General features: G+C 52.7%; 1 protein-coding gene across 2 annotated transcripts in view; it reads right to left on the bottom strand.

Annotated features, from left to right (window-relative positions):
* SPMAP2L (sperm microtubule associated protein 2 like) overlaps window positions 1–10,770 on the bottom strand; it is a 45,295-nt gene extending 34,525 nt beyond the window's left edge. Inside the window, exon 1 of one of the 2 annotated variants that reach the window (XM_008267821.3) lies at window positions 10,248–10,770. In XM_008267821.3, coding sequence (XP_008266043.2) covers window positions 10,248–10,626 — 379 coding nt within the window. In that variant the 5' untranslated portion in view covers window positions 10,627–10,770. The remainder of the gene's footprint in view (window positions 1–10,247) is intronic. The other variant, XM_008267820.3, reaches the window with a different exon arrangement.
* Window positions 10,771–13,481: the final 2,711 nt, after the last annotated feature.

Below are 13,481 nucleotides of genomic sequence, written 5' to 3' on the forward strand. Positions count from 1 at the left end.
CAGTGTGAAAAACTCTAATTACAAAGTGAGAAAAATACACGGGCCCGTTAGGGCTTTATTAAGGGAGAATGGGCTATAGAAAGGGAATTATCATACTGTGCTCTGCTCGCCCTGAGTCCACGGGGAGGAGAGAGAGCTCCTGCCCTTAACTTTCTACACTTTAGCTAAGCGGGAAGGGTGTACTGTGGTACCACCCCCACGTCCCAGAGAGGAGGTGGTACTTCCTGGGGAGGGCTCCCCTGATTGACAGGTAGGTGAACACGGCAACACAGAGCGGAGGAGGTGCGGCTTCCAGCTCATGACCTGAAAATTATCTGTCTGAGCTGTCCTACATCAAGGGGAGTGGAGACTTCTGTGAGCCAGGGTCCATCCATCCCCCGCCCTGCCCTGCCCTGCCCTGCCCTGCCCTGCCCTGCCCCCCCCCCGCCCCCCGCCCCAAGACGCTGGACTCCTGAGTAAACCTGTTTCTTTGCAACAACGCTCGTCTCTGGCGGACTGGCCGTGCAGCAGTGGGCAGCCTGGGCCTAATTTTAACCAGTATCAACCCCACTTCCTATCATCCATCTTCCGTTCCCCCCGAGCCTCACCCAGTGCACCCACCACCTAATTTGCTCCAACCTCAGCCAGCCTCTTAATCTAGCCCTGTGCAAGAAACAGGGACGCTCCAAGAGCACACTGAAGACGTCATAAGGAATGAGTCAGCGTCAGAGAATTTATTTTCTAACAAACAAATGGTGCTTCAAAAATCCAGAGAGGATAAGGGCCACTGATGGAGACCAAAAGGGCAAAGACATGAGACCCCATACGCAACACGTGGCTAGAGTCCAAATCCAAACAAATCAATGGAAGAAAATGCACCTTGAGGACAATTAGGGAGGCCAAGTATTTAGTGGTATTAGAGAATAATTGTAAATGTTGTTTGGGGGGCTGGCGCTGTGGCGTAGCAGGTAAAGCCGCCACCCGTGGTGCCGGCATCCCATATGGGAGTTGGTTCGAGTCCTGGCTGCTCCATTTCCGATCCAGCTCTCTGCTATGCCCTGGGAAAGCAGTGGAAGATGGCCCAGGTTGTTGGGCCCCTGCACCTGCGTGGGAGACCAGGAAGAAGCTCCTGGCTCCTGGCTTCGGATTGGTGTGGCTCCAGCCATTGCGGCCAACTGGGGAGTGAAACAATGGATGAAAGAGCTTTCTCTCTCTCTCTCTCTCCCTCTCTCTCTCTCTTCCTGTCTCTCCTCTCTCTGTGTAACTCCAACTTTCAAATAAAGAAATCTTTTTAAAAAAATGATATACCCCGAAAAAGTATCTGAAGCTACTCAGCAAAGAGAGTCTTGTGGTGTCAAATGCACACATGAATAAATGAAACCAAACTGGTTCTCATGAAATATGACACCAGAAATACATGTCTTTAAGTTATATCGCTTATTTTAATGTTATTTTAATTTTGTGCATACAGCCGAATTAATACAATTATAAATACACTTTTGTCTGTTTTAGCTTTCTGCGGTGGGCGCACCATAGCAAACTTCCAGTGTCTTCCCGACAGTAAGCTTCCTCCTCTCCTACGTCTCCACACAAACCTCCCACACGCGGCTGAGCCATGAGTCCAGGGAACAGCGTGTTAGGAGAGGGCAGGGGAAGATCTGACACGCCCACCCGTCCTCCTTGGCCAAGCTTCCTGCGCACGGCACACTCCAGCTTCCCGGCCAGCTCCCTCTCCTGCAGGAAGTGACAGCGGCCTTCCTGTGCCCAAGCGAGGCTAGACTGCCCCCACCTGTCCAGTCGTGGCAGCATTTCCCAGCCTTTGGATCCACTAACAGGGCTTTGAACGCCGGGTCCACTGCTGGGCTCCCTTGGACAAAGCACTGGGTCTCATATTCCCTGTCTGGGAGCCGGGGACAGAGCTGCTTGGCAAGGTTGTGTGGGGACGACAGAAAGCCTGCCACGCAGAGACCCTGCTTGTGTTGGGCTGAGCATGCACATCCCATTCATTGCCTGGACTCTGCTTAGAGCTTTTGCATGCGATGCTGGGTCGCTGTTTCCCCTTAGCTTGTGAGCTGCTTGGGAACACTCGCTTTCTGTTGTGCACCTTGTCCCATGCGGTATGCATCACTGAACAGATGTTTCCTTCTCTGCCTGTCACAGGACTACCAGCTACGAGGGCGCTTTAAAAAGCTCACGGGGTGCAGGGCTGGGTTAAGCCGCCACCTGAGATGCCGGCATCCCATATGGGTGCCAGCTTGTGTCCTGGCTGCTCCACTTCCGATCCAGCTCCCTGCTATGGCCTGGGAAAGCAGTGGTCATTTGGGGTGTGAACCATTGCATGGAAGCTTTCTCTCGCTCTTGCTCTCTCTCTTTTTTAAAGATTTATTTATTTATTTATTTATTTATTTATTTATTTATTTATTTATTTGAAAGAGTTACACAGACAGAAGGAGAGGCAGAGAAAGAGAGAGAGAGAGAGAGAGAGAGGTCTTCCGTCTGCTGGTTCACTCTTCAATTGACCCCAATGGCCGGAGCTGCAAAAATCTGAAGCCAGGAGCTAGCTAGAGCCAGGAGCTTCTTCCCGGTCTCCTTCATGGGTGCAGGGGCCCAAGCTCTTGGGCCATCTTCTACTGCTTTCCCAGGCCATAGCAGAGAGCTGGATGGGAAGTGGAGCAGCCAGGACTCAAACTGCCACCCATATAGGATGCTGGCACTGCAGGTGGCAGCTTAACATGCTACGCCACAGTGCTGGTCCCAGTTTTCTCTTTTTATCTCTCCCTCTCTCTCTAACTCTGACTTTCAAATAAATAAATAAGTCTTTTTTAAAAAACAATTCATGGAAAGGTGGAATTTAAAGATGTTTATTTTGATACAAAAATATTTCAAGTCCATACATAAGTTTTTCATAATTTTCTTTTACATTTTTTATTATCTTCAGTTCTTATTGGAAAGCAGAGGACAGATGGAGACAGACAGAGGTATCTCCCATCTCCTGGTTCACTCCCCAAATGCCTGGACCCACCAGGGCTGACCAGGGCAAAGCCTGAAGCCTCGACCTCAATCTGGGTCTCCCACGGCAGTGGCAGGGACCAGGTACTTGGGCCACCACCTGCTGCCTCCCAGGCTGCACACGAGCAGGAAGCTGGGTCAGAAATGGAGCAGCCCAGACCCCGGCCAGGCACTTGTATAACGGTCATGCACAGCCCAAGCGGCAACCTAACCACGGCGCCACCCGCCTGCCCCTTAACATGCAATCTTCATGAACTTTTGAAGGGCTCTTGTGTGCATGGATTTCAGAATTTCTTGCCCCAAAATCAACTTACAATTCCGGTTTCCACCAACTTTTTGAAGCAGGCTCACCGGAGGCACTGACGTTATAATAGCCGTTGGGCACTTACAGCGGGGTGAGTGCCGTGCCCAGCTCCAGGCGTTCGGTCACCTCCACCTCCCGGTCACCCCCAGCACCCAGCGGAGGGCCTGCTCCCATAGGGCTGATGAAGGGGCCCAGGGGATGCAGCCTGGCCCCTGGGCTCAGTCTCTGTTCTGTGACCCCTGACAAGTCAAAGCGGAAGCACGCACAGTCCTTAGCTTCAAGGTAGAATGGATGACTGTTAGGTATCCAGCGCGCAGCCTGCACGTCGGCCACCGTGCGCTCAACAAGTACCGCGGGGGTCTAGAAAGTGTTAGGGACTCTCGCATGCTGTAGTCCTTGAGCGTGGCGGGACCGCGTGGCCGCGCTGCTCCGGGTCCAGGCTTTGCGTCGCCCTGTGGAGAAGGCCGCCACCTGCTGGACGGAAGCAGGATTACACGGCAGGTGCAAGGCCATCGCTCCGCACCCGAGTAAGGGTGCGAGACCCAAGGGTGGCAGCCTGCAAAGGGAAGGCAGCGGCCCCCAGAAGAACGGAACAGAACAGATCCGGGTCAGGGGGAGCGGCGGCGGGGGCGGGGGAAAGAGGGGCAGGCGGCAGCTTGAGGGGGCCTGGGAGGGTGTTTGTGGGGAGCAGCTGTCACAGAGACTGGGACTTGGAAAAAGAACATTTCGGCAGTTTTCAGATTCTTCGAGAAGCTCCCCTGGGGTCTGCGCTTTGAAGCGCTGTTGGCAGTTGTTTTAGGTGCAGTCCTGTTGCGGATCGGGAGGGTCTCTGCTGTGACACTAGGCCACAGGCTCGGGCTCTCCCCTCCAGCCGTGCCTGCTGCTGTCCTGGGCACAGCCCCTGGCCGTGCCCGCTGGGCCGTGGCCCCTTGGTGCAGGGTTATTTGGGGCGAGGGCACAGAAAGTCCGGGAAAGGCGTTTGCGGTGGCTGGCACGGGAGAGGCAGGAAGAGGATGACCCCTCACTGCTGGTTAAGCAACAGCAACAAACCCAGGACTGTCCCACCTCGCGCTGAACACGACCGTGCCACGCTGTGAGGACAGCAGCGTGAGCCGTGCTCGCTCCTGCCACGCCCCCAGGTCTACACTCGCGTGGTTCTGTTCCCTTTTACTTCACGTCTGTTTCCCATGCTCAGTTTTAGCTGACTTCATCTCTGGGGAGTTGGTTCAAGTGAACAGTCACTAGAAATGTTGGATTTACCACACACACACACACCCCGTGCCAGGATAAGCGCCAAATGGATCAGACATTTATATATCAAAAAAGGGTGGGCATTTGATCTTAACCAGCAGTTAGGATGCCCGCGTCCCACATTTGGAGCTCCTGGTTCCATTCCTGACTCCGGCGTCTGGCCAGGTTAGACCTTGGGGAGGCAGTGGGAATGAATCGAGTTATTGGGTTCCTGCCACCATGTGGGGCACACATATGCCAAAGGGCATTTGGGGAGTGAACCAGCAGGTGGGAAGAAGGGATCTCTCTCTTCCCTCTCTCTGTCTCTGTCTCTCTCTCCCCGTGTCTCTGTGTGTGTAGGCCCATGCACACGTGCACCCCTACCTCTCAAATAAGTCATGAAATAAAATAAAAGTGGGCTGAGACTTGAATGATAGGGCTTAGCCATGAGGTGATCATGGGAAAACAAGAAGCACTTCAGGTGGAAGAAACCACAAATGCAGACTGAAACAGGTCCAAGTTAAGGGCTCAGCCTCCTGGGGGCGCAGCAAGGACACAGCACAGGTGGGCACGGTGAGCATGCAGGAGGGAGGAGAGGCTGGGAGCAGACAGCTCCCTGAGCTCCAGGGAGCCCTGCACACACGGGGGCTTACCAAGAGCAGTAGGAAGGGCTCTACGGGCAAGATGTGACCCGAGCTGGTCTTTAAAATCCTCACTCTAGCAACGGTGGCAAACAGGCTGCAGGGCATGAGAGGAGAGACAGGGAGCCTACTCGGGAAGCTGACGTGGGAATCCAGATGAGGTGAGTGTTGGGGAATGTTCTGGAGGTAAAGCCAACAGAACTGGCACTGGGCGCTCGGTATTTAAGGTAAAGAAAGAGGAATCACAGAAGAATAGGAAATGTTGTCCAGCTTGAGCCACCGGATGCAGTTTTCTTAAATGGGGAAAACGGAGAGAAGAACAAGACTGGGGGGAACATCAGGGCGTCTGTTTCAAAGCCTATTACACTTGAGATGCCTGTGATAAATCCACGTGGAGATGTCTAGATGTTGAAGGTAGGAGGGGACTTCAAAAGGTTCATGGAAGAGAGAATTACAAGATAAGCTTATTTTGGTGCAAAAAAAAAAAACCCACAACTTTTGCAATCCACGCATATAAGGGAATATTCATGGAATATGGAAAAGTGCATTATAAAAAAATAATCACGCTTGGGCAGCAAACAGCCTCTCGCTGTCCTGTGCTCCCTTGCAGTGGAGTCAATAAATCTAACTCTGCTCGCTCTGCCTCACCGCCCTGGTGAATTATTTCACCACCCATGACCTTGGCCTCAGCATTCATCCTGGCCCAGCCCTGGCTGCTGCAGCCGTCTGGGGAATGGATCAGTGAATGGAAGAGTCTCTCTCTCTCTCTCTCTCTCCCTCCCTCCTTCTCTGTCACTCTGCCTGTCACTTAAGTAAATAATTTTTTTTAAAAGCATGCTTGGACTTCAATATAGTTTTGCAGCAAAATAAGCTTATCTTTTAATTCCAGGTTTTTCCCACAAACACTTCGAAGTGCCTGCTTGTGATTGTCCACCTCAGGACAGCAGAAGTGGAGTGGGAGTACAAAAGTTAGAAGGCAGCAGCCTGGAAATGCTGCTTAAAGCCACAGCCGTGGATACGCCCACCTAGGGGAGAAGGGCCAGGATGGAACCAGCTGGAGCGCAGGAGTACAGAGAGGGCTTGGCCGCTGGGTCTGAGAAGGAGCCAGCAGTCTGGGGGGGATGACCAGGGAGATCGTGGTGTCGGAGAGGGCCTGGAAGGAGACAGGCATGTTGGGAAGATGGGAGCCTCCACGAGGTGAAATGAGGTGCTCCTAGCAATGCTGCTCATGGCTAACGGCTACTGAGCACTGCCCCGTGCCGCCATCTGTGCAAGCCACTGTGGCAGTGTTTGGAAAAGCCCAAGGGTGGAGAAGGACCCACTCGCTTTGGTCAGGGCAGGTGATTAGCCTAGCCATGCAGGTGCTGGTGTCCCACACCAGAGTCCTTAAGTCTTACGCTGACCCAACTAGGCAGCAGGATGGTTCCTGTCACACTCACAGGAGGTCTGAGCAGCGTTCCCAGCTCTGGCCCAGCCCCAGTCATTGTGGGCATTTGGGGAGTAAATCAGCAGATAGGAGCTTGTTCTCTCTCTCTCTCCCTCTCCCTCCTGCTCTCTCTCTTTCTCGCTGACTCTCAAATCAAATAAAAAAAAAAAAAGTCATGCTCAGGATATACCTGTAATTCAAAGTTAGGACTTGCTAATGGCTTGAGGCAGGGTATGGGAATAAATCAGGTGTTAGAATGATGGCATGCCTTAGGACAGAAGAAGCCTTGTGTGCACAACACATGTTCAAGCAAGGATGCTAAATAGGCTCTGGAGTTCAGAGGAGAAGTTGAGGCTATCGATAGTCACCAGCCTATAAGTAACGCCATGTAATTGATGACATCACCCAGAGAATAAGAAAAGCTCTAAAGGAACCCGAGAGGCCTCAGACATCAGGCGTTTCAGCCTGAAGGTTGGCAAGAGAAGGGTCCAGCCAAGGAAACTGAGTCAGGAACAATCACTGAGGCAGGACAGTGGAGGGAGCCGTCTCCCCGGAATCCAGTGAAGAAAGATTCTAAGAAAAGAGCAACTGTGTCCGCTGGGTAGGATGAGGATGAAGCGCTCACACCAGATCTGGGGCAGAGGTCATTGTGACCTCAACACAAGCAACTTCAGCTAAGCGGAGGGATGGCAGCCTAGTTCCAGTGGTTCTCAAGAGAGTGGGAACAGAAGACATACAGATGGTAATTTCTGGACAACTCTTTTGAGAATTTTTTCTTCTAAAGAAGAGCAGAGAAATAGGAGTGGTACTTGGAGGGGCACACGGCATTAAGGGAAAGGTGTTTTATTTTTAAGAGTTGAATTATTGTGCACGCGTGAATGCCACTAGGAATGATCCAGAAAGTCTGCGAGAGCAACGATGCAGGAGGGGGGATAATCTTGGGGACAATAAGAAGTTAGGTGGGGCTGGTGCTGTGGGTTAAATCAGGTTAAAGCCCTGGCCTGCAGCACCAGCATCCCAGATGGGCGCTGGTTCAAGTCCCGGCTGCTCCACTTCCTATCCAGCTCTCTGCTCTGGCCTGGGATAGCAGTGGAGGATGACCCAAGTCCTTGGGCCCCTGCACCCATGTCAGAGACCCAGAAGAAGCTTCCAGCTCCTGGCTTCAGATCAGATCAGCTCAGCTCTGGCCATTGCAGCCATTTGGGGAGTGAACCAGCAGATGAAAGACACCTCTCTCTTCTACCTCTCTCTTTCAAATAATTAAAAAAATTAATCATTAAAAGAAAAAGGAAACTAAGTAGGATGGGATCCAATGTATGGACTAACGGGATGGCCTTTAATAGGAACAGGATAGCTTATCCATTGTGAACAAGAGAAAAGGACAGATGCTGGAAGCTTGGCAAATCCCATGTTGGAAAGAAAGGAAGATCTAGTGTGATTTCCCCTTTGCTGGGGGTGGGGGGATCGTTGGTGAGGAGCGAGGAGGGAGGAAGGGACATCCGGGAAATGGACTGGGAAGAGCACTGCTGTGACCAAGCCCCGCTGAGAGCCCTGAATTGCGGCATCAGGCCGCACAGTTGTTTGCCTCTGCCATCGTTATCTAACCAGGCAAGAATGATGGAGAGAGAAGCAAGGGAGTTCAGGACATATGCAAGGCAGTGGTTCCACGGGTGGCTAGGAGGAGCAGGACACCCAGTAGTGACAGGTACAGAAGAGGAGCAGGGCCAACGGACTACAGGTCCACTTGAAGTTGACATTTTGCTTTAGCCAAAGGAGGGCAATGGAGGGGGAGAGTTGGAAATACACAGCCTGGAGATGAGAGTGCTTGGAACATTCTGGAAAGTGTGTGGCCATTGACAAGGGATGGGGTGAAAAATGAGATCATTTGGGGTGGGGAGGTGATACATCCATGGGACACTGCCACCCCCACGTAGGACGCAGCGCTGGTGAACAGAAACACGGTACACTAGAGCAGTTTCCGTGACGTGGAGGGGACAGATGCCCAATGCGGGGCGGTGGGGTGGGGAGTGAGTAGAGGATGAGACTGGAGGAAATCGACTCAGTGCAGACAAGTCTTCCGACAAGGTCTGCAGAAGGTGGTGATGGCAGGGGAAGCAGGAGTCTGAAGACGGAGCAGGGGCCAGGGTGATGTCAAGATGAGCTGTCCAGGCGTGTGTGCGCGCCTGGGACTCACTCTCTAGAAAGGGAGACATAGATGCTGCAGGAGGGAGGGGTGCAGACGGCATTTTGTCCTCTTCTGAGAGACCAGGAAAATGGACTGCAGATGGATAAAGTGAGCTAAGCAGGCAGTGCCAAAGGACAGATGGACTTGAGGCGATGAAATTGGATAAAAGGGCCGGCGCTGTGGCTCACTAGGCTAACCCTCCGCCTTGCGGCGCCGGCACACTGGGTTCTAGTCCCGGTTGGGGCGCCGGATTCTGTCCCGGTTGCCCCTCTTCCAGGCCAGCTCTCTGCTGTGGCCAGGGAGTGCAGTGGAGGATGGCCCAGGTGCTTGGGCCCTGCACCCCATGGGAGATCAGGAGAAGCACCTGGCTCCTGGCTTCAGATCAGCACGGTTCGCCGGCTGCAGCGCGCCGCTGGGGTGGCCACTGAGGGTGAACCAATGGTAAAAGGAAGACCTTTCTCTCTGTCTTTCTCTCTCACTGTCCACTCTGTCAAAAATAAATAAATAAATAAATAAATAAATAAATAAATAGAAATCGGATAAAAGCAGTGAGCGCCCATGTGCAATCTTGGACAGTGAGTCACCTGCGTGGGCGCAGAGGGTGGAGGGTTTGCTGGCCTTAGCCAAGGCTGGGTTTTGTCAGGAGCTACACAGAGGGGAAGGTGTGAGAACAGTTATAATGGCAGATCGTAGAATGGAGGCCGTAGAATGGAGGAGTCAGCCAGAACATGCGACAAAAACTGGCCAGCTGAGCGACTGAAGGGTCATCATGGACAAAGGATTGCATGGGGTTGGGTCATCAGTGAGGGGTCACAGTGAGCTGATGTGGTCACAGCAAGGGCGGTAACACCCAAGTGCCACCAGTGCTGTTACCTTGTGAGCCTGGTGAGCAGGTACTGAACACTTAGTACCTGAACTCTGAGACTCGGTCAACGAATGCGTTTACATCCCAGGCAACCCGGTGCCAATCGCTGACAAAAAATAACCTCTTTTCAAGGATCCTGTCCTTTAGCTGGGGCAAATCCAGCCTGCGACTATAGGGGTGAGGTTCAAGGGGCAGCAACAAGTCACCAAGAACAGCCGGGGTGGTGTAGCCAAAGCAGCCACCCGTAGTGCTGGCATCCCTTGGGGCGCTGGTTTGAGTCCTGGCTGCTCCACTTCCAATCCAGCTTCCTGCTAATGGCCAGGGAAAGCAGAGGAAGATGGCCCACGTGCTTGGGCCCCTGAACCTGCGTGGGAGACCTGGCTGAAGCTCCTTGCTCAGCACTAGTGGCTGTGGCTATCTGGGGAGTGAACAAGCGGACGGGAGATCTCTCTCTCTCTCTCTCTTTCTGTAATTGTTTCCAAATAAATAAATCTTAAAAAAAAAAAAAAAAAAAAAAAAAAAAAAAAAAAAAAACGCAAATCCCGCAGCGAGCTCCCCAAGGCCAGATGCTGGGGTGTGGACCGACCAGGTGGTGGGGTGACACCTACCGCTCATGGAGGGCAGCCGGGGCGGGGGTCTGCAGATCAGCGACGGCGACACCAGCACCGCGCGCGGCCACACGACTCGTCTGGGCTCGCGGGGCTCCCGGAACGCGGGGGCCGTGTGGACAGCGCGGGGCGCGCGGGGCTCGTAGGGCTCGCAGGATCGGCGGGGTTCAGGGGTCTCGTCTCGCGCCTCTCCCTCCTCTTCCTCCTCGTCCTCCTCTTCCTCCTCGTCCTCCTCCTCGGTCTCCCTGCGCTCACTGTTGTGCTCCTGGAGAAGCCTGAGCATCAGGGGCTCCTGGGAGACTTCGGAACTGCGGGACGCTTCTGCCATGTCCTCCCCTTCGGTCACCTCGGACTGCACGGATGAACGTGGAAACGCCATGGGTGCTCGCGACTCTCGGCCTCGCCGCCCGCAGCCAGGCGCCGACCGCTTTCTGCGAGCTCAGTAGCCCACAGGGGCTGCCCGCGCCCAAGCCCACGCCCGCCAGCGCTGCACCTCCACACCCGGCCCCGCCCCTGGCCCCGCAGAGCGCCGCCCCGGCCACGCCCCGAGCCCCGCCCCGCACACAGCCGGGCCCTATCCTCGCCCTTTCTGGAACAGGCCCCGCCCCACGCCCACAGTCCCGCCCCCAGCCACGCCCCCGACTCCGCCTGAGCTGCTCCGCGTGCCCTGTCCGGTTGCTGCGGGACTGCCAGCTGCACCGGGATCTTTGTGCAGGCGGTGTGGCGCCAAGGAACCAAGGCGCGCCGGTGGATCCTGGGGTCGGGATGCCGGCTCCGTCCCGGTGTCGAAGGCCCTGGGGGCAGAACCGGTCAGCTGCTAGTCTGGCTGAGGCGCCGCTCAGATGCACACGGGTTTCTCCGTCGACGTTACTGGTAGTGTCTGCGGACCCTCAATCACTGCCGGCAAACGCACAGCACTTGGAATGAGGTGCTTTGGCATTAGCAGGTCGTTTCCAAGCTCAGGAGGCGTCTCGAAGGTTGGGATGTTCACCTAAGCTTCACACGCAAACACTGTGTTAACTACTGAAGGGAGCCGTGTTATTTTTGTAAATCTTGTTAATTATCATGTGTTCTCCACGTACGCGTATTATCTTTTTTTTTTTTTTTTTTTTTTTTTTTTTGACAGGCAGAGTGGACAGTGAGAGAGAGAGACAGAGGGAAAGGTCTTCCTTTGCTGTTCACCCTCCAATGGCCGCTGCGGCCGGCGCACCGCACTGATCCGATGGCAGGAGCCAGGTACTTGTCCTGGTCTCCCATGGGGTGCAGGGCCCAAGCACTTGGGCCATCCTCCACTGCACTCCCTGGCCACAGCAGAGAGCTGGCCTGGAAGAGGGGCAGCTGGGACAGAATCCGGCACCCCGACCAGGACTAGAACCCGGTGTGGGTGTGCCGGCGCGCCGCAGGCGGAGGATTAGCCTATTGGGCACCAGCCGTGTATTATCTTTTTTTTTTTTTTTTTTTTTTTTTTTGACAGGCAGAGTGGACAGTGAGAGAAAGAGACAGAGAGAGAAAGGTCACATTTCAGTTAATTTTCAACACTTAAGAATAACTGTGTGGGAATAAGAGAGGGAAGAGATGTATAATTTGGGGCATGCTCGGGCTGACTTGCCCCAATTGGTAGAGTTGGAAACATACTAGGGGATTCCAATTCAATCCCATCAAGGTGGCATGTGCCAATGCCATCTCACTATTCCAAGTGATCAATTTCAGTTCACAATTGATCATAATGAAAGGACTAAGAGTCAAAGGGAGCACATAAACAAGTCTAGTATCTGCTAACACTAACCGATAGAATAAATAAAGGGGAGAGTGATCCAACATGGGAAGTGAGATACTCAGCAGACTCATAGAATGGCGGATGTCCTAAATAGCACTCTGGCCTCAGAATCAGCCCTAAAGGCACTCGGATCTGGCTGAAAAGCCCATTAGAGTATTTCAGGCATGGAAAGCCAAGACACTCTGGCAAAAAGATCTCTGTGAGTGAGATCCCAGTGGAAAGAACAGGTCTTCAAAGAGGGAGGTGCCTTTCTCTGAAGGGAGGAGAGAACCTCCACTTTCACTATGACCTTGTCTAAACAAGATAAGAGTCGGAGAACTCAAGGGGCTTCCATAGCCTTGGAAACTCATGACTGGTGCATAGGGAGATTACTGATGCCATAAACAGGAGTGTCAATTTGTAAAGTCAACAACAGGAGTCACTGTGCACTTACTCCTCATGTAGGATCTCTGTCCTTAATGTGCTGTACACTGAGGCTTAATGCTATAACGAGTACTCAAACAGTATATTTCACTTTGTGTTTCTATGGGGGTGCAAACGATTGAAATCTTTACTTAATGTACACTAAACTGATCTTCTGTTAAAAAAAAAAAAAAAAAAGAAACTATCAATTCCCAACTTGACTCTCACTGGGATTAAACATGACAATAGGTCTGATCTGATTTCATCATCATTTAAAAAAAAATCATCTATTATTTTTCACTTTATGTTTCTGTGTGGGAACAAACTGTTGAAATCCTTACTTAAGGTATACTAAGCTGATCTTCTGTATATTAAGATAATCGAAAATGAATCTTGATGTGAATGGAAGGGGAGAGGGAGTGGGAAAGGGGAGGGTGGTGGGTGGGAGGGACGGTATGGGGGGGAAAGCCATTGTAACCCATGAGACGTACTTTGGAAATTTATATTCATTAAATAAAAGATAAAAAAAAAAAAAAAAAAAAAAAAAAAAGAGAGAGAGAAAGGTCTTCCTTTGCCGTTGGTTCACCCTCCAATGGCCGCCGCTGCAGCTGGCGCACCGCGCTGATCCGATGGCAGGAGCCAGGATCCAGGTGCTTTTCCTGGTCTCCCATGGGGTGCAGGGCCCAAGCACCTGGGCCATCCTCCACTGCACTCCCTGGCCATAGCAGAGAGCTGGCCTGGAAGAGGGGCAACCGGGACAGAATCCGGCGCCCCGACCGGGACTAGAACCCGGTGTGCCGGCGCCGCAAGGTGGAGGATTAGCCTATTGAGCCACGGCACCGGCTCTGTGTATTATCTTTTAAATGCAATGGACCACAAGGTTTGTAATCCTGGTTTTGGCATCTTTTCCTTTTATCATTATTATTTTGTGCCTAGATATTTTTTAAAGTAAGGTTTTTCGTTCGTTTGTTTTTTTAAGATTTATCAGAGAGAGAAAGAGATGGTCCACCCACTGGTTCACTCCCCAGATGGCTGCAGTGACCAGTGCTGGCCAG

This window comes from Oryctolagus cuniculus, chromosome 8 (genome assembly GCF_964237555.1).
Source record: "Oryctolagus cuniculus chromosome 8, mOryCun1.1, whole genome shotgun sequence".
In the NCBI taxonomy this organism is placed as follows: Eukaryota; Metazoa; Chordata; class Mammalia; order Lagomorpha; family Leporidae; genus Oryctolagus; species Oryctolagus cuniculus.